This window comes from Aspergillus brasiliensis (assembly GCF_001889945.1).
Source record: "Aspergillus brasiliensis CBS 101740 unplaced genomic scaffold ASPBRscaffold_10, whole genome shotgun sequence".
Lineage (NCBI taxonomy): Eukaryota > Fungi > Ascomycota > Eurotiomycetes > Eurotiales > Aspergillaceae > Aspergillus > Aspergillus brasiliensis.
This window is the reverse complement of record NW_027137451.1, coordinates 270,293-291,171: the sequence shown is the minus strand read 5'-3', so window position 1 is coordinate 291,171 and position 20,879 is coordinate 270,293. Positions and strand designations below refer to the sequence as shown.

At 52.7% G+C, this 20,879-nt stretch overlaps 7 protein-coding genes across 7 annotated transcripts; 3 read left to right on the top strand and 4 right to left on the bottom strand.

Moving 5' to 3' along the window:
• Positions 1-360: 360 nt before the first annotated feature.
• ASPBRDRAFT_131098 (putative exopolyphosphatase) lies at positions 361-1,815 on the bottom strand (the record flags this gene model as incomplete). Its single annotated transcript, XM_067618296.1, has 1 exon — positions 361-1,815. The coding sequence occupies one exon, from the start codon at positions 1,813-1,815 to the stop codon at positions 361-363; it is 1,455 nt and encodes a 484-aa protein (XP_067476624.1).
• Positions 1,816-2,014: 199 nt separating this feature from the next.
• Positions 2,015-3,650, top strand: ASPBRDRAFT_157190 (1-aminocyclopropane-1-carboxylate deaminase/D-cysteine desulfhydrase). Its single transcript, XM_067619420.1, has 2 exons — positions 2,015-2,058; positions 2,113-3,650. The coding sequence occupies exon 2, from the start codon at positions 2,231-2,233 to the stop codon at positions 3,590-3,592; it is 1,362 nt and encodes a 453-aa protein (XP_067476623.1). The 5' UTR covers positions 2,015-2,058; positions 2,113-2,230; the 3' UTR covers positions 3,593-3,650.
• Positions 3,651-4,241: 591 nt separating this feature from the next.
• Positions 4,242-9,708, bottom strand: ASPBRDRAFT_57059 (putative PHD transcription factor (Rum1); the record flags this gene model as incomplete). Its single annotated transcript, XM_067627681.1, has 5 exons — positions 4,242-5,367; positions 5,428-8,099; positions 8,149-8,243; positions 8,302-9,217; positions 9,343-9,708. The coding sequence occupies 5 exons, from the start codon at positions 9,706-9,708 to the stop codon at positions 4,242-4,244; spliced, it is 5,175 nt and encodes a 1,724-aa protein (XP_067476622.1).
• A 3,532-nt stretch (positions 9,709-13,240) lies between these two features.
• On the top strand, positions 13,241-14,576 carry ASPBRDRAFT_131384 (structure-specific endonuclease subunit SLX1; the record flags this gene model as incomplete). The annotated part of the gene is made up of 2 exons (XM_067618322.1): positions 13,241-13,488; positions 13,550-14,576. 2 exons carry the CDS (start codon positions 13,241-13,243, stop codon positions 14,574-14,576), a joined length of 1,275 nt encoding a protein of 424 aa, XP_067476621.1.
• Positions 14,577-14,626: 50 nt separating this feature from the next.
• On the bottom strand, positions 14,627-15,362 carry ASPBRDRAFT_131218 (bifunctional thymidylate/uridylate kinase; the record flags this gene model as incomplete). The annotated part of the gene is made up of 2 exons (XM_067618310.1): positions 14,627-15,156; positions 15,218-15,362. 2 exons carry the CDS (start codon positions 15,360-15,362, stop codon positions 14,627-14,629), a joined length of 675 nt encoding a protein of 224 aa, XP_067476620.1.
• Positions 15,363-15,888: 526 nt separating this feature from the next.
• On the top strand, positions 15,889-17,462 carry ASPBRDRAFT_57056 (tRNA-ribosyltransferase family protein; the record flags this gene model as incomplete). The annotated part of the gene is made up of 3 exons (XM_067627680.1): positions 15,889-16,114; positions 16,198-17,212; positions 17,282-17,462. 3 exons carry the CDS (start codon positions 15,889-15,891, stop codon positions 17,460-17,462), a joined length of 1,422 nt encoding a protein of 473 aa, XP_067476619.1.
• A 504-nt stretch (positions 17,463-17,966) lies between these two features.
• Positions 17,967-20,160, bottom strand: ASPBRDRAFT_131500 (methylenetetrahydrofolate reductase (NAD(P)H) MET12; the record flags this gene model as incomplete). Its single annotated transcript, XM_067618333.1, has 2 exons — positions 17,967-19,979; positions 20,074-20,160. The coding sequence occupies 2 exons, from the start codon at positions 20,158-20,160 to the stop codon at positions 17,967-17,969; spliced, it is 2,100 nt and encodes a 699-aa protein (XP_067476618.1).
• Positions 20,161-20,879: the final 719 nt, after the last annotated feature.

The window sequence follows — 20,879 nt, the reverse complement described above, 5'->3', positions numbered from 1 at the left end:
GATATGGCTGTTTGGGGATTTATACAATTTGCGATGAATTACTTACGATCTAGAAGCATGACTAGAACTCGGTTGGTGCTGTGGATCAGGTCGGGATTCTATTGAAATTGGTTCCTTTTCGCTTCAGAATGGTTGAGTGGTATTGTATTCATTATTAGTTGTGTGTTGTGTGCTGGATTATTGCACTCGCCTACTGGTCATTGTCCGTCATCAATCAAACAGTCAGTCGATTCTGATGACATGACTGAGGTAAAGCAAGCTGAAATACAATTATACAATTTACCCAATTATATATCCACCCATACATCCGGAAAGCGTATATACCCAAAAGGAGATATAATTGTTCAAGTAGATACACAATTACAGAGACTTCATAGCGTCCCTGATCAACGGCGCCACCTGTTTCCGGCTCTTCGTAACATCCTCCTGCACCCAAAGCCATTTCCTCCACGGCTGGCCATCATCGCCATTCTCCCATTTCACCTCTCCCAGCTCACTACTCTTACTCTCCTCATCTCCATCCAACACCCTCCATTTATCCAAGCCCAACTGCACGCCCGCCTGCTCCTCAAATACTTCCACTCCACGCACACCATCTCCCCCACGCGCACACACCAACAACTCGCGACAAAATTTCCCTTCCGCACCACTAAACGCCGTCATCACCATCACCACATCCAATTCCTCCCTCGTCGCATATTCCACCACACCATCAAGCAACGCACCCGCGCCGCCCGCCTTTCGCTCCAGCCACGGCAATGACCGCACCATCGAACAGATCCCAATCTTCACCTCCCATTTCTTAGAAGAAGAAGAAGAAGGAGAAGGAGAAGAAGGCCTCTCACTCCAGTCCTTATAATCCCTCTCCAACACCTCCCGAAGCGTCAACAGATCCAAGCTCCCCTGCTTCGCAGCTACCACCTCCTCATAGTACTTATTATGATCCCACGTCTTCCCAGCACCATCACTATCCCGATTCGAAATAGCATTAATCTTCGATCTCAGAAAACTGTACGCCAACGTATCGGAGTCCGTGACTTTTTCCTTGGCGGTAAAGTTCGCCGTGTCGATGAGAATAGCGCTCATAGCTAACTTGGCTAATTGGAGTTCCGATGCTAGTTCAGAGGGGCTAGACGTGGTGGCAGAAGTACGCCGCCAGCGGTCCATTTTGTCCAACATGTTGACGACGAGCGAGGTGCATGATCCGGCGGGTTGAAGGAGGAACGGCTGGTCTGGGTCGGTAATGGGGGCAAGAAAGTGTTCATCGACGTGGTGGTCGATGCAGCCGATTACAGTGAAGGTGAGGTTGGGGAGGGTGGGGAGGGAGCCTTGGCCTCGGTGTTCGTTGGAGGTGCGGATGGGGAGGGCGTTCCAGTCGACGAGGACGGCGTCGGCGGTTAGTTGAGTATTGTTTTCATTGTTGTTGTAGTCTTTGAGGTGAGTTGCAAAGTCGGAGACGGTGAGGATGTGTTCTTGGAGAAGGGGACCGACGGACTCGGGCGTGTCGGACCATGTTTCTTCGTCTGGGACTGGTGGATGGGTAGAGAGCCAGAGGGACTTGATGAATTCAGGTCGGAGACGGCGTAGTTCGGAGCCTGCCGGGACAGTTGATAGGTTTATTAAAGGGACATGAGGCCGGGGATGGGCGAAGGAGGCATAGACGATGGCGGAGACGATGGAGTCGAGGTCGGCGGAGGGGTTGCCAATGACGTAGATGGGGCTTTCAGCGCGCGAGAGTCGGCCGGCGAGGAAGCGGTGGTGGGTTTGAAGGGCTTTGGCGAGGAATTGGAAGAGACTGTGCTCGGGAGGAGGCATGGTTAGCAGATTAGCAGAGAAATATGGCAGTGACAAATGAGGTTTGGATGGTTGTTGTTGGAGTCGAAAATATAAGATGAGGGGATAATTCCCAATCGGGGAATCTCCGCCGCGGAGAGGCAGAACCTCACCGCCTTATGGCATCATTTCACAGTTTAGATCTCCATCTATATTCTTTAATATCATCTCGATAGCATCTGGATAATGTCTTTCCTGATAGAAAACTCTTTACCTCTCTCTGCTGTGAGTCAATTTCACTCGCAGTTGGTGGGTATCCTTTTACTAACCCTCTAGTAGTTACTTTCAACCTCCCCGATATATACTCCGCACGACTCCTCTCCACCAGCCTGACCACAACATCACAACATCATTCATTCACTTATACTACTATCACACCACCACTACGACCTACACCATGATCCCCCTTCCATCCCCATTCGCCCAAATTCCCCGATACCCCCTCCTCTACCCAACCCCATCCCCAATTCACCCTCTCCCAACCCTAACCAGAACTCTTCTCCAATCCCCATACCCCAAGACCACCACCACCACCACCAAGAACACTATAAATATATCCCTCCACCTCAAACGCGAAGATCACTCCTCCCCGCTAACCTCCAGCGGCAACAAATACCGCAAACTCGAGTATCTAATCCCCGACATTCTCTCCCCAACACCCAAATACGGCACACTCGCACCAGGACCTGATCACGGCACACTCACCACTGCAGAAACAAACCCACTACAACCATCTTCAGAAAAAGAGAAGAAGGAAAAACAAAAACAAGTGACACTAGTGACCGAAGGCGCCCTGCAAAGCAACCACACCATCCAGGTAACCAGCATCGCGAACCACCTAAACCTCCCAAGGCCCGTGATAATCCTCCACAAAGCCACAGGCGGCGGGTACGCCCAAGCAACGGATAAGAGTCTCTTCGAGAGGACGGGCAATGTCCAAGTAGCGAGGCTGTTAGGGGCTGATGTGAGAGTATTGGATTCGGCTACTGTGTCAGCTTCCACATCTACAAGTAAAGAAGATGGTGATGACACAGATGGAGTCCACTCCATCTTCACAGCTCTCCAAAAAGAAGGCAAATCACCCTACTGGATCCCTTCAGGAGCAAGCCTTCATCCACTAGGTGGACTCGGGTACGCGCGATGCGCGTTCGAGATAGCATTCCAAGAGAAACAACCACAACCACAACCACAACCAGAGGACCCAACAAACCTCCTCGGAAGAATGGACTACATCTTCGTCGCCTGCGGCAGTGGGAGTACGCATGGCGGACTCATCGCAGGGATGAAACTCCTCGAGAAACAAGAAGCACATAATCTCCACCAAGAAGGTGGTACCACACCTCAGCCACCCCGAAAAATCATCGGCGTCCTCACGTCGCCGACGCGCCCACGCAGCTACCACGAGAACAGAGTATTACAGTTTGCGCGACAGGCGGGGAAACTCATCGGGATTGAAGATGTCGAGAGGGAGATAACCATGCAGGATGTGCATGTTGATGAACGGTTCGCGGGCACGGCGTATGGGGAAGTGGATGATGATACCAGGGGTATGATTGAGTTGATGGCGCGGGAGGAGGGGGTGTTGTTGGATCCGGTGTATACGGGGAAAGTGGCGAGGGGGATGGTGCAATGGGTGAGGGAAGGGGAAATTGCGAGAGATTGGATTGGCAGAGGGGGACGAGAGGGAGAGGGGGTTAATGTGTTGATGGTGCATACGGGGGGGCAGTCTGCTTTGAGTGCGTATGCGGATGTTGTGTAGATAGATAGATATACAGATACTAGTTGCTGAGGTAGCTGGGTGGTTTTGTAGCAATTGCACATGGGTTGAGAATAGGGATTCTACTGTATTGAGCGATTGTTGGTTAATATCACATCGAACGCGCTCATCGAGCGGCTATGGAAATAAAAATAGTACGGGAGAAAGCGAAAAGGACAGCAGTATACATTGGCCTGAGGAAACAAAAGCCACCCGTTGGGAGAAGGAACAGTGAAACAGACACAGAAACGATCAAGTAAAGACAGAGAGAAGAAGAAGACAGGAAAACACCACGCAATGCGGAGACGGACTAGCCAGGTCTCCGTTGTCTTCGTACACCGAATTCGTACAAATCAGAACACGAAATTTTAGACAGAATAGAATATCCCATCATGGCGAATTCAAGAAGATTTAAAGAGCAGAACAGCTGGCATCCCAGTAGACAACACCGTTAAGAATCCAGAACAACACAAAGCCACCAGCAAGTCTGGAAACGCCGCAGAATGCCGTGTCATGCAACGTTAAAAGGTTAAAAGAAAGAGGACAGTTTGAGAAAGAGAAATTCCGGACATCCCCATGAACCCACTAGCATAAGTTCGGTCAAATCGGTCGAGAAAGGAAAAATAAGGACTATCGGTAGCAAAACGTCCGATCAAAGTTCATCAGCATGGTCGTCAGCCTCGGCATGACCGTTGGCTCCCCCGTTCGGTTTGGGATCAGGCGAGTCTGCGTCAGGCAAGCCATCCGAGTCATCACCATTGCTCACGTCGAGAACCTCAAGCGCCTCATTGGCGTGCGTGTTCTCCATCGGCTCCGGTTCAGGCTCTTGCTCCGGATCCTGATCTTGATTCGTCAGGTCCGCAAACACATCATCGAGGTTCTGGCGAGGACTGCTGTCGAAAGGATCACGGCTGTCCACATCCACCCCAGGAGGCGCGTCATTGTGGTCTCGGGTATACCGAGGCGAGCTGAAGAGGGACGTGTCCAATCCCTGGTGTGGTAGCGTGGGAGAACGTGGAGGGAACGACGGCGAGTCAGCCGACACATGAGGTAAGAAAGCAGAGGACCCTGGTGCAAACGCCGGGGTGGAGTCGGTGGCAGGAAGTGAGTAGTTGGCGGAAAAAGGATACGGCGGGTTTTGAGCCTCGGCCATGGGTGTCAGCGTAGGCCCACTGCGGCCCGAATCCGAATTCGAGCCGTCGCCGGGAGGTTGGAGTATGGAAGGCCGACCAGTCTGAGATTCGATCGACTTTCGCTTGGCGAAGTTGGGCTGCTTGGTGCGGAGGTGAGGAGGCAGGTCTTCGGGTCGTTCCACGCCGAGCTGGGCCATAATCTTCTGCTGTTTCGTGGGACGGGGCTTCCGAGTGGAAAGCGACTGTTCCAGGATCGGCGGAGGCTCGGGCGCAACAGGTGCCCATTTGTGGATCTCTTGTCGGAAGAAATTCGTCTCATATGCCAGGAGAACCTCCGCGCCCTCGATCTTTCGCAGGTAGAAGATCAACGTGGGAACCTCCTCCGTAGTGGTACAAGCAGCATTCGTGAAACTGTGCAGGAAGTCTCGGAAGGTGGTGGCTTGGTTGACAATGTTGTCCAGGATTTCCTCCTCGTCGGGCTGGAAAGGCAGACCAGGAATCTCAGCCTGCCATTCTAGAAGATCCTCCAACTTGGGCCGGGCAGCATCGCGAGGAATCTTCTGGCGCCAGTCACAAATCGGGCACGTGTACTTGTCAAATTCCTTGACCTTGCCCCTTGCGATCTTCAGACACTTGCCGTGGTACCTGTACATAAAGTCAGCATAATGTCCTCCTGTAAAGAAGCCAACAGTAAACAAAACTTACCATTCATGACAAACCTCACACTCAATCATCATGCCAGCTTCTGAGTGTCTGCAGATGCAAAACACATCCCGTTTCCGTGACTTCCCACCACCCCACATACTTGGAGTGCTGGTACTTTCCAGCAAACCATCAGGGGTATTATCTCGCGATGCCGGTTCCACAGGTGGCCGACAGCGATCTTCGAGATCGAAGCAGTATGAATTGCGCTTCTCGACATACTCCATGTGTGACTTCAGGATGTGCAGCGGGGCATTCGCCTTGCCAAACAATTTCTTGCCCTTCCTCATCCAATCCTCGTGACGCTTTTGCTCGCGCTCCAGGTCAATCGCACCAGTCGGCCGGCTGTTCAACTCCTCCAGAGAATCCATGAGCTCCCGGACTTCCTTGTACTTGGGACGTTTGCGATAATCCGGGTCCCGGCTTCGGTCATACAGACTTTGGATCCTGCGCTGCGCTTCGCGTTGTTTGGTCAAGATTGCATCTACAGCTGCCAGGGTATCCGGGGACACTGGGAACCGGGATGCCTGCGCAGACAAGGCCTCGAGTTGCTGGTAGTGAACGGCTTCTACAGACATCAACTCCTTGGCTTTTGCTTCCCAGGCCTCACCGTGACGACAGAGGTCCTTGAAGTGGAGGAGGTGGTCGTTGGTCTCCGATAATCCTAGTTGCTCGCCGGCCTGAATAAGCTCCTGGCACTCCTTCAAGGTCAGATACCGATCCCGTTTGCGACGGGCTTCCTCGTTCCATTTCATTTGCCGGAGAATGTGCTCTAGTCCCTCAACCTCGGGTATATCCACGTTGAAATTGCGCGCGGATTCCACCAGATCCTCGACTTCCTGGACCGACCGGATGTTGGGGTTCATGAGGGCAGCGTTAACGTCCTGGCGGAATTTCTCGATCTCGCGGGTCTTCTCTACCAGAGCCGCCATCTGTGGACAGTCGAACGACAGTTTATCAGCCTCTGCAAGAAGGGCGAAGATGTTTTCTACTCTGCGAACTTCACGATCACGTTCTTCCAGCTGCGCAGCTTTAGAAGTCCCCTTGCGCCACGCCTTCTCGTTCTTCCTCCGGTTCTGCTGCTTCCGGGTAATGTAATTGGTTGCTTCTTCAACCCATTTATCGCAGCGCTGGACGAAAGCCGCGAGATCTTGGAGACCAGGCAAATGGTATGGGATTTTCTCACCTTCATTAAGTAGGTTATGAAGGACCTTCAATTGGGGCTTCGGCTCGTCTTCCAGCACTTTGTCGAGCTTTTCTCCCCAGGCCTCCGGGATCCGGGCGCGTTCCTGGACCTTCACTACCAAGGCCTTCAAGGCATCATCACCTATTCGATAACGCAGCGTATGGTCCGGGCCAGTTAACCTTTGTGTTAGCGGTTCGCCACAGCAATCATACGTTTCCACGTGTGGCAGGCACACTGTCTTCCCAGTCTTATGGCATCGGAACTGCGTTAGATAAGTATAGGCCTTGCAATAATGGCACTGATAATCATCCTCGGGCAGGTCTTCCTCCTCAACCACAAACTTGAGTTGACAATTCCCAGTAGCTGCAGGGTCTTCAGAATACAAGGTGCAGTTATGCGGAGCCAGCTCTCGATGTCGAGTGGCGAACGTTGCTCGCTCGCTCAATTCCCGTGTGCAGGTACGCTGGAGTGCAGGCGCCAACCATTTGGCCGTGGTGATAGAGGAATCACGACCCGCAGCTGTCAAAAGAAGCTCGTCATGGGAGAAACACGGGTGTCGACGAAAATCTTGGAGACGCTGCACGCCCATGGCACCCCAGGGCTCCCAATCGGCTGGCGCAAAGTTGACAGCCTCGTTAAAGTTGAAGCCATGATTGAACCCAGCATGGTATGCCTGCGGGAAGGTGATCACAAACTGACCCGCTCGCTGATCCAATGCATACACCCGGACACCGGCCTTCCTCAGCTGATCCGGGGGCATGAGCGTGACCAACTGGAACAGAAGGTCGGGTTGGCCCTCAAACAGCTCCGGCACCGCCTGTCGCATGGCTTCCTCGAACGCCTCGGCATCCGCTCCCGGAATACCGTACCAAGTCTTGGTGGCGCCAAAATGCTGGTAGTTAGCCGAATAAGCATAATGGTCTTCATTGTGCCAGCAGAACGTCGAAAAGCACATGCCAACATAAACCCATGGGACAGTCATGCCGGAGATGTCAGACTTGATATGGCGGAATAGGGAGTCCCCGTGAAAAGGCATCACGTTCAGATTCCAAGGATCAACCGAGTAGGGATCCAGGGGATTCCGTTCAATGGTGGGAAAGCCACTTCCATGTGTAGTTGAATGGATATCCGCACCGTACTCGACCTCGACCGTTTCCGTCAAGCTCTCCACCAGTCTCCAGAATTCACGCTCAACATCATCCTCAGATTCACGTCGGTGAGTATTGAGTACGGGGTCAAAAGGCATCTTGGAGGCGAAGTAAGCTTTCTTGAAGTTATTCGCCTTCTCTTGGAACTGCTTAAGCGAATACACGCCGCCCTCCTCGAAGCCAAATTCGCCAGTACCGACCAGGCACTTGGGGCAATGCCAGTCATACTCTGGGACCGTGGTCAGGGGTGGATCGAGACACGATTTGTGGTATCCATGATCACAACTATCACACACTAGGATCGATGAGCGGTCCTCCGACTTGCCACATATTTCGCACTTCTAGCCTTTGTTAGCACCGGAACAACGTAGATCATGGACAATAACATACATCACCAGTCTTCCGGTGGTCGTTCTTACGTTGCCGAGGTGGCGCAGGACGCAGGAGGCTCATATGGGAGCCCGAGACAGTGGGCAGTGGTGCATCTAAGCATACAAGGTTAGACAGCGAGGACTGAACCTCATCAGAAGATTAGACACTTACCCTTGCGAAGTCGCTTGCTCCGTCGACCATTGGCATCGACTTCACCGTTTTCAGCATGCGACGCACTTTCATGGCTTATCGCGCGCTTCATTGGCTGACCCGCATGGCCATTGGAAGCGGCGCTTGGGATGGCCGGATGCTCAGCGACACTCTTCGGAGTGAGGGAGCCATTGTCCGCTTCCCGCTTCACGGCGGGGCCACTATTCACAGCCACAAAAGATGGTGACCGATTGACAGCCGTGAAGCCACTCGAGCCGGCGTTGACCGGGGTAAATCCAGACGCAATCGGCCGAACAGGCTCGACGGGAGGTGTGGGCCTCTCTGGAGTTGCCTCAACTTCCTTTGCCACGCTTGGGGGCACAGCGGGAGGGATTGATACGGGCTGAGGCGTGGCCGATGGCGTGGCGCTGTCAAGTGATACAGGCTTTTTGGGCATAGGGGAATGGTTCGGGGACGGTGTATAAGGACCGCCATGTTCCAGCTCCAATTGCTGCTGAACCCCGGGCTTTGCCACACGCAGATACTCTTCGTATGGCTGGAGCCATCTTTGATACGAGTTCTTGAGCGAAGTGGAGAGCGAAGACATAATTTTGCCACTGTAGCCCAGGTCGCGCCCAATCTCGGCCCATTTCTTCATCTTGCAAACTTGATCGAAGCCACCGCGAACCTCCACCGCCTTTTTCAACTTGTATAGATCCAGCGGACGTTTGTCGACGCTCGGAAATCGGTTGAGGTTGGTGCCATGTTGCTTGTGAAACTTGGCCAATTGATCGAGGTAGTTCAAGTTTGCACGAGTTCCTGAGTCCGCGTCAGAACTGGGCTGCGGAGCTCCACCGGCAGCTTGCTTGGCTGAGCGCGGGGGCATACCTCCTTCAACCGAGTTGAGCTCCTGGCGACGGGTTTTGAAATGGAATCTCTAAAAGAACGTATTTGGTCAGCCCTATTCAGCGCCCCCCCGCAGTATGTTTCAGACCTGGAGTCACCGCGGCTCTTTTGTTTGCTTCACCCCGAGCAAACAAAATCGCAGGGGTACTCGCATACCTCTGTATCTATAGCAAACGTTGGTTGCCAGTTCTCGGGCGGAATGATCCGGCAAATTCCATATTTCTTCCCCTCCGGCGCGATCTTGCGGATGTATGCCTCGGGATCCTTGAACTCCTCCTCTGTCGGGCGAAAGGTCGGTGCCTCTTGTAATCCATGGGGACGCACACGTGTACTCGGTTCGCGAGGGGCATTGGGTTGCCCACGGCGCTCAACGGTGGACAAGTCGAGGGGGTCGGACCTGCGAGCGCTCAAGGGAACATTGTGAGAATGCGATGGGTGAGTGCTGGACGAGCGAGTGGGCTGGCGGCTCGTTGAAGGCTGTAAGCCTGTAGAGGAGCCTCCAGCAGAGGCCGGAGCCACCATTTCTTAGGGGCGACAATGGAATCGGGACGAGAGAATATTTGCGCGTTGGTTTACCGCGGACGGAAGGGGGCCAGCATCCGATGCGAAAAACACATGGAGGAGGGCCAGATTAACTAAGAGAATGGACTTTAGTGTCGAGAAATGACGATAGGATAGCTGGTGAAGAAGGATAAAGGAAGAAGAAAGTAGGACCGAGAGATGGGAAAGCGAGGATAGGAGATAGCGAGGGGAGGTGAAATTGATGATGATAGAGCAAAAGGGCCGCCAGCAAGCAGATGATGGGACTCAAGAAGGGTAGGCCGAGATGAACCCGGGAGGGCTAGTGTGGAGAATCTCGGAACAGGAACAAGGATTGGAAGAGTAACGTGCTCACCCCAGGAAGAAGCCAGTCAGCAGCGTGGGAGGAAAGATGAGGGATGAGACGAGAGGGAGGGATCCCGTAGCAGGGGTGGGAAAGTAGTAGGAGGTTTAGTTTAGGAAAATGGGGGTTGAGATTTAGCAGTCGTGACGATTGGAGGAATTGACCGTAGCCGGAAGTAGTCCTAGTAAGGTAGTTCGCAGGGAACACTTTGGGCCAAACCAGGTCCAGTCCACTACTACTTTTAGTCTGTCAGTAGTAGTTGAATGGGGCACAGCTTGGGCTTGAAGCTGACTAAAGGACAATCATGGATGAAAAATGATCGTCTAGTCTAGTTGTCGAGATGTAAGTCCAGTAGATAGATAGATAGGAAGTAGTACCAAGTAGTAGGAACTGTTCCTATCCACAACTTCCCCCCGTCCCGTCAGACGTGCTTGGACTGGAGAAAAGAGGACCACCACCCAAAGTGGATCGGCAACTGAAGAAAAAACAATCAGATCCCGAATTCGTCTGTACGTGAAGAAGGGAATGGATGAAACGGAAAATAGATAGAGAAAAAGGGCCTAAGGAGGTGTGCAGAAAACGGGAAAAATAGGAGAGGGAAAATAAAAAGGATAAATTGAGACAAATGGGGAGAGAAGGAAAAAGCAAAAGGGTGAAAAGTGAAAAAAAGGAACGTACTTCGTAGGAAGTAAGAAACAGCAGCAGCAAGTCAGTCAATCAAAGAGACAGCAAGAATGGAATCATCCTCGATCCATGATTTGCATCTGGATTTGTCTGGCCTCAGGCAGCCAAAAAAGGGCAGCGAATCCAACCAAAGCGGTAATCAGACCTCCCCAAACAGGATAGGCTCTGTTACCGTATAGCGGTATGGAAACGGGAAAGATACCAGTTGGACTCCATTCCATCCACATTTTGCCCGCAAACGGTGATGTAACGACTTTCGACGGCCTCGGAAGAAGGGAAACTTTCCTGCCTTTTCAATTTCCCATATAGCTCAAACTCAATCCTCTTCCTGTCTCTGCGCTTCCCGTCACGCTGCGAGTTAACACACCTTTCCTAGCTAGTACCTACCTTATTATTACCTCTACCTTAGTGTTATCTATACATAGCTTATGGTTCTGGTGAAAGCTTCGAGAGAGACTAGTATGTATGTATGGGAAAGGTCGAGAATTGAGAAAATACTGCATAAACCCAATGGCACGTTTGTTATTTTGATTTTAGCATTAACTACTCAGTTTGTAAGAACCTCCTACTTGCTACAAGTGAAGCTCAGCTCCACCCCACTATGTTACTGCATGAAATGGAAGTTTCAAATTAGAAACGAAAAAAAAAAAAAAAGAAACCAGAAAGGGCTGGACAAAAGGAAACATTGCATGGCAGCTATAAGCAAGAAGGGGAAAAAAGGGACAAGGTTATTAAGTGAAGGAATTAATTGCGCACGCCATCGGGATTTGAGGGTCAAGAAAAAGTCCCTTCAGATGGAGAAAAGCCAAGGGTAAGACAGAAGAAGGTATACTCCGTAGATGGGTATTGAGGATGGGTATGGGGGCGGTAAATTCATGACCACATCATCCATGTTCTTACAGAGTTACAGGGGAAAACTGAACGGAGTCGGCCGGGTTGCTTAGCTCAACCATATCAGGCTTTATCCTCACGTCGTGGCATATCTTACCCACACAAGAGGCCCGTCCCAGCTAACTACTAGTACATTGGCATTAGCAAAGTCTATCGGCAGGAGCAGATAGCAATAGAGCATCCGGAGAAATCAACGAGACTCTAGCCGAGCCTCTGATCTCCGGATGGGATGTTGGGGAGGGTTCTGAAGGAGGGATTCAGGTATGATACGCATTCCGGAGTGTGACACGTCAACCGTGGTCCGGAACCGACCACAAAATATCTCAAATCAGAGGGGGCATAAGGGCACACAGACTCTGTGAACAATACTGAGAATATTAATCCAATAATACCATTCCATAGGGAAGTCCATCGGGTAGGCCGTCCCCTACTGACTGGTTACTAGACCACCCTTTGGGCTGGCAAGGCAATAGCACCTACAGTCGTCCTCACTAACCTAGTCAAGGGAATCATGCAATGCTCACTTCCCTAGCCCCGATCATGCCCAGTTTAAATCACATGCGCCCACCATCTTCCGAATCGAGCTTTTCCGGACTTCGGGGACCCAGCCCGTACGGTCCGCAGGAATGCGGGTGAAAATGGGATAGTCTTGTCTGGTCTTGTCTGGGTGGGATGGGGACTGGGGAGGCACGCACCCCTCTCCTCCCCGATTGTATCGCTAACTAACTATCCCTTGTCCTTCCTTGTCGTCACTGAGTATGCATTGGTTTTGTTGTACGTAGCTCATATTGCCGAACAGATGGATGTCAAGCATGGTTGTCAATCAGCTGCAGCGTCGTCTGCAGTACTTATGTCACGCTGTAGTGCTGCTTTGGCACCCGACAACTTAGACAGACGTTCAATGATCCCGTCCTGTAGAATCCCTAGATCCGCTTATTTTTCTTTTTTCTTGGCCCTCTTTTGTCCCTTTTCCGCGTCGCCTCCTTTGTCCGCTTTGCTCCGTACTGATCCTAGGCAGTGTCACGCGATTGCCAAATGGGGTTGTTGATGGGGAACCTGGCAACCCCTTCATTGCCGGCCATCCATTGCCAGGAGTGGTTGAGCCTCAGTCGGCCTCCCGTTGTCTGCTGCCTCAGGCCGAAGTAAACCGAGCTCGATCACTGCATTGACAGGCAAGAGATGGCATCGACAAGCTGATCACAGCAGTCATGAAGGGTGCGCACATGGCTTGAACATCTCCTGCAGGTAATCGGGCGCAAGTTGCAAAAGAAAATATTACATAGTTACTTTATAATTGCTGCTGCTGCGCAATGAGAAAGTCGCGTCCAGAGCAGCACTCAGTATTCTGGAATGTCATGTGACCAGGTGCCTTCTTGCTGGAGCAACAGCTGATCGATCGACCCAAATCCGCGTAGATCTTGAACGCCAACCTGATCTAGATCGCGAGCATTGTCACTATACTTACGCGCAGTGCTTGCAGAAACGCCTCGATTTTATCCAATATCTGCTTAATCCAGATGAAATACGGCATTAGCCCATACTGCACCCGATTCGATCATCTCAAGTATTAGAACCAGACTTTGTTTATCTGCTGCAATGGACGATGCAGAGGTTGATCATACTAAACCAATCCCGGCCTACTACTGCTGTTATCTGCTGCGCTCGACCAAACAGCGCACTTCGCTGTATATTGGCTCCACTCCACACCCGGCCAGGCGACTTGCGCAACACAATGGAGATTCCAAAGGTGGCGCTCGCAAAACAGCCAAGGACGACAAAAGACCGTGGGAGATGGTCTTGCTCGTCGAGGGCTTTACGAGCCGCGTTGCTGCGTTGCAATTCGAGTAAGCAGCTATCAATGTATTATTGCGCTCCTGTCACGCTGCGTATCTAATGACATTGTAGGTGGGCGTGGCAGAACCCAAAGATGTCTTCGCAGCATCCAGCGAATCGCCACCAGATCGACCTAGATACAGGTGATGCGGCAGACACCTCAGGGGTTCAGCCCAGCACCGAGGCCGGCAAGGCTAAGCACCGAGGCCGTGGCTCCCGGAGGTCATTGAAAGCCCATTTAGAAGATTTGCATCTTTTCTTACGTTCGACCTATTTTTCGAAATGGCCGCTGAAGTTACGATTCTTCAACAAAGACGTCTACCAGTTGTGGACGAGCTGGTGCGACCGCGTTGATGCCCTGCTTCCCGACCATATCCGAACCATTCTGGATGGGGACTGTCCCAAGGAGCACCTGCCAAGGGCCGAGGGGCCGAGGGTCCGAAGCGTTGAACACGTCAAGGTCGATTACAGTCATATCAGTGACTACGTAGAGAAGTCCCATTTCTTGCTGGATGATCCCAGCGATTTGCGTTGCAATATATGCCAAGCAAAGGTTGTTCTCAGTGAAGAACTGGCTGTAGTTTGTCCCCAAGCAAGCTGCTACTGTATCAGCCACCTGGTATGTCTGTCATCCAAGTTTCTGGAACACGCTGAAGAGCCCGACCAGCTCGTTCCGATTGATGGAAATTGTCCTCTATGTGATACGGTCATTCAATGGTCAACAATGATGCAGGAACTGAGCCTAAGAACTCGAGGGCAGAATGAGTCTCGTCTCATTTTGCGAAAGGCAAAACGAGGCCGCGGAAAGGCGGCTGGTTCTAATCTTCAAACAAGCGCTCCTGATGGAGTAGTCAGCGCCGTTGAAAATCCGGGCAACCAAGTCGCATGCGCCGAAAGTGCGTCAGTTGGCGTCAGCGATTGTCTCGATATGGACCATCATGACGACGTTAGTTTGGATGAAAATTGGACGGAGTCGTTGGATCTGGATCCGTATCCCGACGAACCCTTGGACCGCCCAAAGGTCCATAACGTGGAGTCGTCTAGGGTGGAAATTATCATAGACGACAGTGACTGCGAAGAGATGGAGGAACTGGGATGATTCTCTTATTTGCTTCGCAGTATTTCTCGCTATCACTCCTTGCCAGGACGTCAAACAGCAATTGACACGAATCGCTTCAATGGCCCAATGGTGTCCAAACGAGCTATGCAGTCCACCACGCCCTTCTCGATGTCTACTGAAACCGCTTCAAACGACCTTCCTGCGTCAATGACGCGAATGTCCCCGCTGCGTTGGACGCGGAAGACGGTTTGGAATAGTTCCCGCACCCGGCTTTGCATAGTCTCATTCTCATAGCGTTCGGCACCGAATCCTCCGCGCTTGGCCGCTTCCTCCGGGGCGATACTCAGGAAAATGCATAAGTCAGGTTGGGGCAGCCCGATTTCCGGGGTCCAAGCCCATTCCAGGGACAAGGTGGGATTGGCCTTGGCAGCCGAGTACACGGCACCGGAATAGGAGTAGCGGTCCACGATGACGGTGATCCCCGCTGCGATATCCTCCTCAATAGCCCGAGCAATCTCCCAGCGATTGGCGGAGAAGAGGAGATGGATGGAATGGTCGTCCAACTGCGACTGGCCACGTAAATAGCCATCGATGAGCTTCCCAATGGGAGTTGTCCGGTCTGCGGAGGGCGTGGATTAGAGCTGTGCTCACGAAGACAGCCAGCAAGGGAGGGGAGCTACCAGGAAAACGAATGTACTTGACCGAATGGCCTAATTCTTGTAGTTTCTGGCGTAGAGACTCGCACTGACTGGACTTGCCCGCGCGGTCCAGCCCCTCGACCACAATGAGGGCCCCGCGTCGCGCAGGAGGAGCTTGCGCAGCCATGTTGTGCAGTGTGCAGTGTGCAAGGGGGGATACTAATGGAAGGCCTCAGAGAACACTGAAATTCTCTGTCTGTACACCACCACAAGCAAAGTGGAGGCAGCAGAGGTGGTCGTTAAAAGAGAGATGAAAGTGGCTCGACGCGCGGGTCGCGAAGAGCTGGAGGAACATCTTCCCCGTTTGGGAATGGCGTACTTTTCCCACTGATCCTCAGTTGGTGATTCTTATGCATCTTTCAGTCTGTAAATGTGGCACAGAGTAGTGATACTTCTGTATGGAGTATTGAATAGACGATACTACTTATCCTCTATACGCCATTAGGACAATCTCAGGGCCGGACTTTGACGGACACATTCAATATTAGATCCAACATCGATCGATCTAGTATCTACAGCTTTACTAGTGGGGAAGGCACATTTTCACCGGCACGCGCCGCGCTCATCTTCTCCAACAACGGCCGGATTCTCTTCTCCCTCTCTCTCCACCATTCCCCATCTCTTCGTCAAACCTCCACTCCTTCAGGGTCGCCATGGGCTCAGAGTCTTCCCCACAGCCATCAAATGAGATGCTCTCCTTCCATGCTACGGCCTCCATCCTGACTCCCCGACTGGGAAGACTGGCCTTTGCTGGCAGAAAAGCCATCTCCACCCCACATTACATCCCTCTGGCCTCCCGAGGTGTCGTTCCGCATATTGCCCATGATGTGATGCGCGATCACACTGATATCGGCAGTCTATATGTCGGTCTCGAAGATTGTATGCCCCCCCCCCATAATCCACTTCCCCTGTTCGCAGGTCGAATCCTCGCTGACACGAATGCCCATCGGGGCCCAGATCAGTCGTAGAAAGACAAAGCCAAAAACATCCGCCACCAGTCTATACCATTCCCACCGCACACGATGAATCAGCCCTGCGTAAATTCGTCGCTCTCTCCGATGATCTCCTCTTGATTATGGGCGCACGTCGGGAGCCCCCGATTAAATGCCCCCCGGCCAACACACCAAACTCCGTCGCCATCTACACCTCCGTTGGCTTCAGACAGCTCGAAGCTACCCAGTACGTCGACGCCGTGCAGAAGCTCAATCCGGATATCGTCATAGGATTGGCAGATCTCGTGCTTGGGCACACCCCTGGCAACAAGAGACGCGGCAAGATGGTAGATCGAACCCACGCCTTCACTACGCATGCCACAGGATTACTCTACGGCAGCACAGTGCCAGAGGAGACTCGATCAAAGTCAGCGTACTTCGCCCCTGTCCTTCCTCTCGAGAACGCCCAACAGTCGATCTACATGGACGACCTCGAGACCGAGCTGCGACCATATATCTCTGGCCTGGCACTCTATGAATCGGCTTCCCTGTCAGCTGTCTCCGAACCGCTCGGAGACCTCCCCCGCCTCCTCTACAGCGCACCCACGACTCCACAAGATCTCCTGCGCGACGTTTCCCTCGGAGCAGATCTCCTCACCATCCCCTTCATAGGCGTCTGCTCTGATGCTGGCATTGCCCTGGACTTCACCTTCCCTTCACCCGACACCCCTACTACCGTCACCCAACCTCATGACCTCGCCTTCGACCTCTGGTCCCCATCTCACACGATCGACACCTCCCGGCTCTCCAAATCATGCGAATGCTACACTTGCCGCAACCACCACCGCGCATACATCCACCACCTCCTGACCGCCAAGGAAATGCTCGCCTGGACCCTCCTCCAAATCCACAACCACCATGTAATGGATACCTTCTTTGCTGCCATCCGCGAAAGCATTGCCCGGGGTACCTTTGAAGCCGACACCCAGACCTTCCAACGCACCTACGTCTCCGAATTACCCAAGCCTACCGGCCAGGGACCACGGTATGTATACAACCCATCCATAACCACATCCGTAACCCATCACATAACTGACAATTGAAATTTTTTTAGACTCCGTGGCTACCAACTCCCCGCCTCTGGACCCAACCAACCTCGCCGTAATGCCCGCGCATACGGTAAACTCGACGACGCGGTGGAGAAGTTCGCCGAGTCGCAGTCTTCTCTCGCGACGCCGGATACAGGCGCCGAGGGGCTCGAGGAGCATGGATTCGGGATGAAGGAGGTGTCGTAGTTTTTTCTTGGTTTTTATAGATAGCTAGATGCATGGTTGCATGAATGCAGATTAGAGATAGTCATGTCATGGCATGGCATAGCATAGCGTGGAATTGTGGACGAATGATTACTTGAACGAAGAGTTATGTTACCGGCTCCCCTCAAGACTATTGATGTATTTTTCTCATTTCAACTCATGATGCCAAATACATACATACCTACATATACATACATGGCCCTTCGTTCCCCAATACTCCACTTCCTTCTGCCCATGAGGTTAGAGTTAATGAAAAAGAAAGAAAAAAAAAGGGAAACGTTCAATTATTCATCAATGGAACCAGACTCCCCACCCATTTGTATTGTACTGTGCTTACTTACTGTGTCTGTGTGAGAGGGTGAAACCAGATAAGAACCAAACCCATCACCATACACACCACCCAGACCAAGCCAGCGGCCGAGAGGTAGCGGTTATAATGAGTAGTTTAGGTTAATACATCCATCATCATCATATCAATAATTGAAATCACTGACAATTCGCTAACTCGCGCCACATCCATTTCTTCTCATCTTCCTCTTCCTCCGAGCCAGCTTCCGTGCCGGCACCGAACTCCTGGCCCACGACACAGACAAGCCACACATCGTTCTTGGTGTCGTCCAGGAAGCGCTCCGTCGCCGAATTCCGGGGGTAGATGCGACGCCATTCATCCCAGATGCGATAGGCTTCGTCGCCCCAGGCGCGGAAACTGACTTCCTCGATGATGGTAGGGGTGACGATTTCCTTGCCGCGGAAGACGCCCCAGGTGACGGCGTTGACATTGGCCGGGTTGATATCGATCGGGTCCGGGTCGTCAGTGTTAGGGCCGGGGAGGGAGGATTCGAAGTCACCCTTGGCGTTGGTGGCGAACCAGGCGAGCTTTTCGTGGCCGTGTCTCTGGAGGAGGGGCTTAAGGACGGTGAGGTAGTCTTTGTTGGGGCAGAAGAATTCCACGAACGGTTTCTGGAAGACGAAGCCTTCTCCCGGTGGGCCCCAACCGAAGACGGGGTCGTCACTGCGGACGCCGTTGATGGCGGGTTGCGAGGCCAGAGTCCACCAGCCCTTCTTGTCGATTAGGGTTAGGAGCTCGGATTGGATCACGGCGGTTTCGGCGTTAAGGCCGTTGCTATCCTCTTCGGCGCCTCCTTCGGACCAGGGGACCATATGGAGCTCGCCGGAGACGTGGCGGCGGAAGAGGGTGCTGATGTCTTCACGGGTGACGGGGTAGCCCCAGATGCGCCGGGCAGTGGCAGCGGAGACGTGCAGGGAGGGACCGTAGCCGTCGATCTCACCGAAAGCGGGCGAGCGCGCGTCACCCCAACGGCCGTTGGGGAAGTCATCCCATGTGGCTTCTCTGCCGAGGGCACCGAGGCCTTCGGAGATCTGGAGGGTTGTGCTGCGATCCGGCGGCATGGCAGGGAGGCCGGCGCTCAAAGCGGAGGCCTCATGCGTTATGGAGTCTTTCGAAGAGGGTTCCGAGATCTGTACCTTGTCGACGATGACACGGTTGTGAGGGATGGAGCTGACGGATGAGCGGCGGCTGGCCAGGGTGCGGATGGGAACGCCATTCGGGGCGATGTAGGACGAAGAATCCATAGCAGACAGGTTACCCCCGTCAATCAAGGCATCGGAGTCATCGATTTCGGTGTAAGGAGGGATGAGTTCGCAGCGCTCGAGAATGAAGGACACAGTCTTCTCCAGGTTCAAGGTGTAGAAGTGGAATCCGCGGAGACCAGGAGAGACAAGATCGCGAATTCCATGCACAAGATCAGTGATGATGTCCACACCGATGCGCTTCACGGCATCGTCGTCATGCTTCACCTCGTCCAGCTTCGCTAGGACTTGCGGGGGGAGCTTAACATGACTGAGCTTCGTGACCCTCGTCAAAATCTTGTAGCTGTGGATGGGCATCAGACCAGGGACGATGGGGATGGTCTTGAAGACGCCAGATTCATGGTTCCGTAGCATAGTCTCAAACTTGGTGTATGCCTCCAGGTCGTAGGTCAACTGAGTCATGATGAAATCCGCACCAGCCTGCGTCTTCTCGATCAAGTAGGGCAGGTCCCTGGCCGGATCCTGGACATCCTGATAATTATCGGCGGGGTGACCCTCGGGATACGCAGCAACACCGATGCAAAAATAGTCGCCATATTGCTTGCGAATGTAGCGCACCAGGTCGACGGCAAATGTAAAGTCCTTGTTGCTGTCATCCTCGCCGTGCATGTTGTATTCTTCGCTCCGGGGCGGGTCACCGCGCAAGGCAAGGATGTTTCTGATTCCGAGCACCTTGGCTTCCTCCAGCGCTTCATCGACCAAGGCGCGACTCATGTTCGTGCAGGTGAGGTGTAGACATGTCGTCAACTGCAGTTGGCGCTGACAGATCTCCGCCAGCTCCAGAGATCTCGCAGCGGTGCTTCCTCCAGCGCCCCAAGTCACTGTCACAAACAACGGGCGCAAAGCCTGAGCCATACGCTCCAACCGCGCTTGGAGATTGGCGAAACCCTAGATAGACCGCGAGCATCATGTTAGCGACCGATATATAATTCTAGAGATTGAGTCATCCCCCAGTGCGGGGAGTTTTAGAAGGCTGCCCCACCATCTTTGTCTTGGGAGGGAAGAACTCCAGAGAAAAGTAATTGGCGTCTGGCGGCAAAGCCGCGATCTTGTCCGTAATCTTCTCCATGATGAGCCCGGTCTCAGCAGCAGAAGCAGCGACACGGTGGCGGAGAGAGGTGAGGGAGTGGAAGGCGAGGGAGAAAGTCGTGGAGGACGGAGGTGGAGAAGAAGAAGAACAAGACTTCCACTGACTACTGCTGGGTCGCACGCCGATGGAGCCTCCGGAAAAGGCAGCATGACGAACTGCCGACCCCATCGCTGCCAGCAAAAGTCTCGTCATGAACTAACTGCCCCCAGTTATCCCGGCCGATCGGTGGAACATCCTGCTGCTAGAGTCCTGCTCAATCATGGTTGCCGATCGGAGAGTAGATACCGATATTTGGTGCTCAGTATTGCCGGGTCACTCTCTTCCAACCTGCCCCTGTATCGTTCGCGTTTGAAATGCTCGGGTAGTACTTCATCCTTGTCCACGCCTTGCAGAGATTCTTCTTCCCTGATATTGTCCCACTGGCTTGATGGATAAATTTCCGGGCTTGTGAGAAAGGTAGGACCGGGCAATTGCTTGTCCAGGACGAAGATTGGCATGCATATCCCCGTCGCAGACGCGGTCAACTGCCCCTTGTTCTGCGTACAGTTTAGTTATCTCACTTGCAAACACAGCAAACATCACTCATCATATCGGTGATGGTCTCGCAATATCGGCTTTACAATCACCAGTCGATTGGATTGCAATTGCTTAATACAAACATCATTATCTCTCTGAATTTTTCATTGATGCCTGATTCG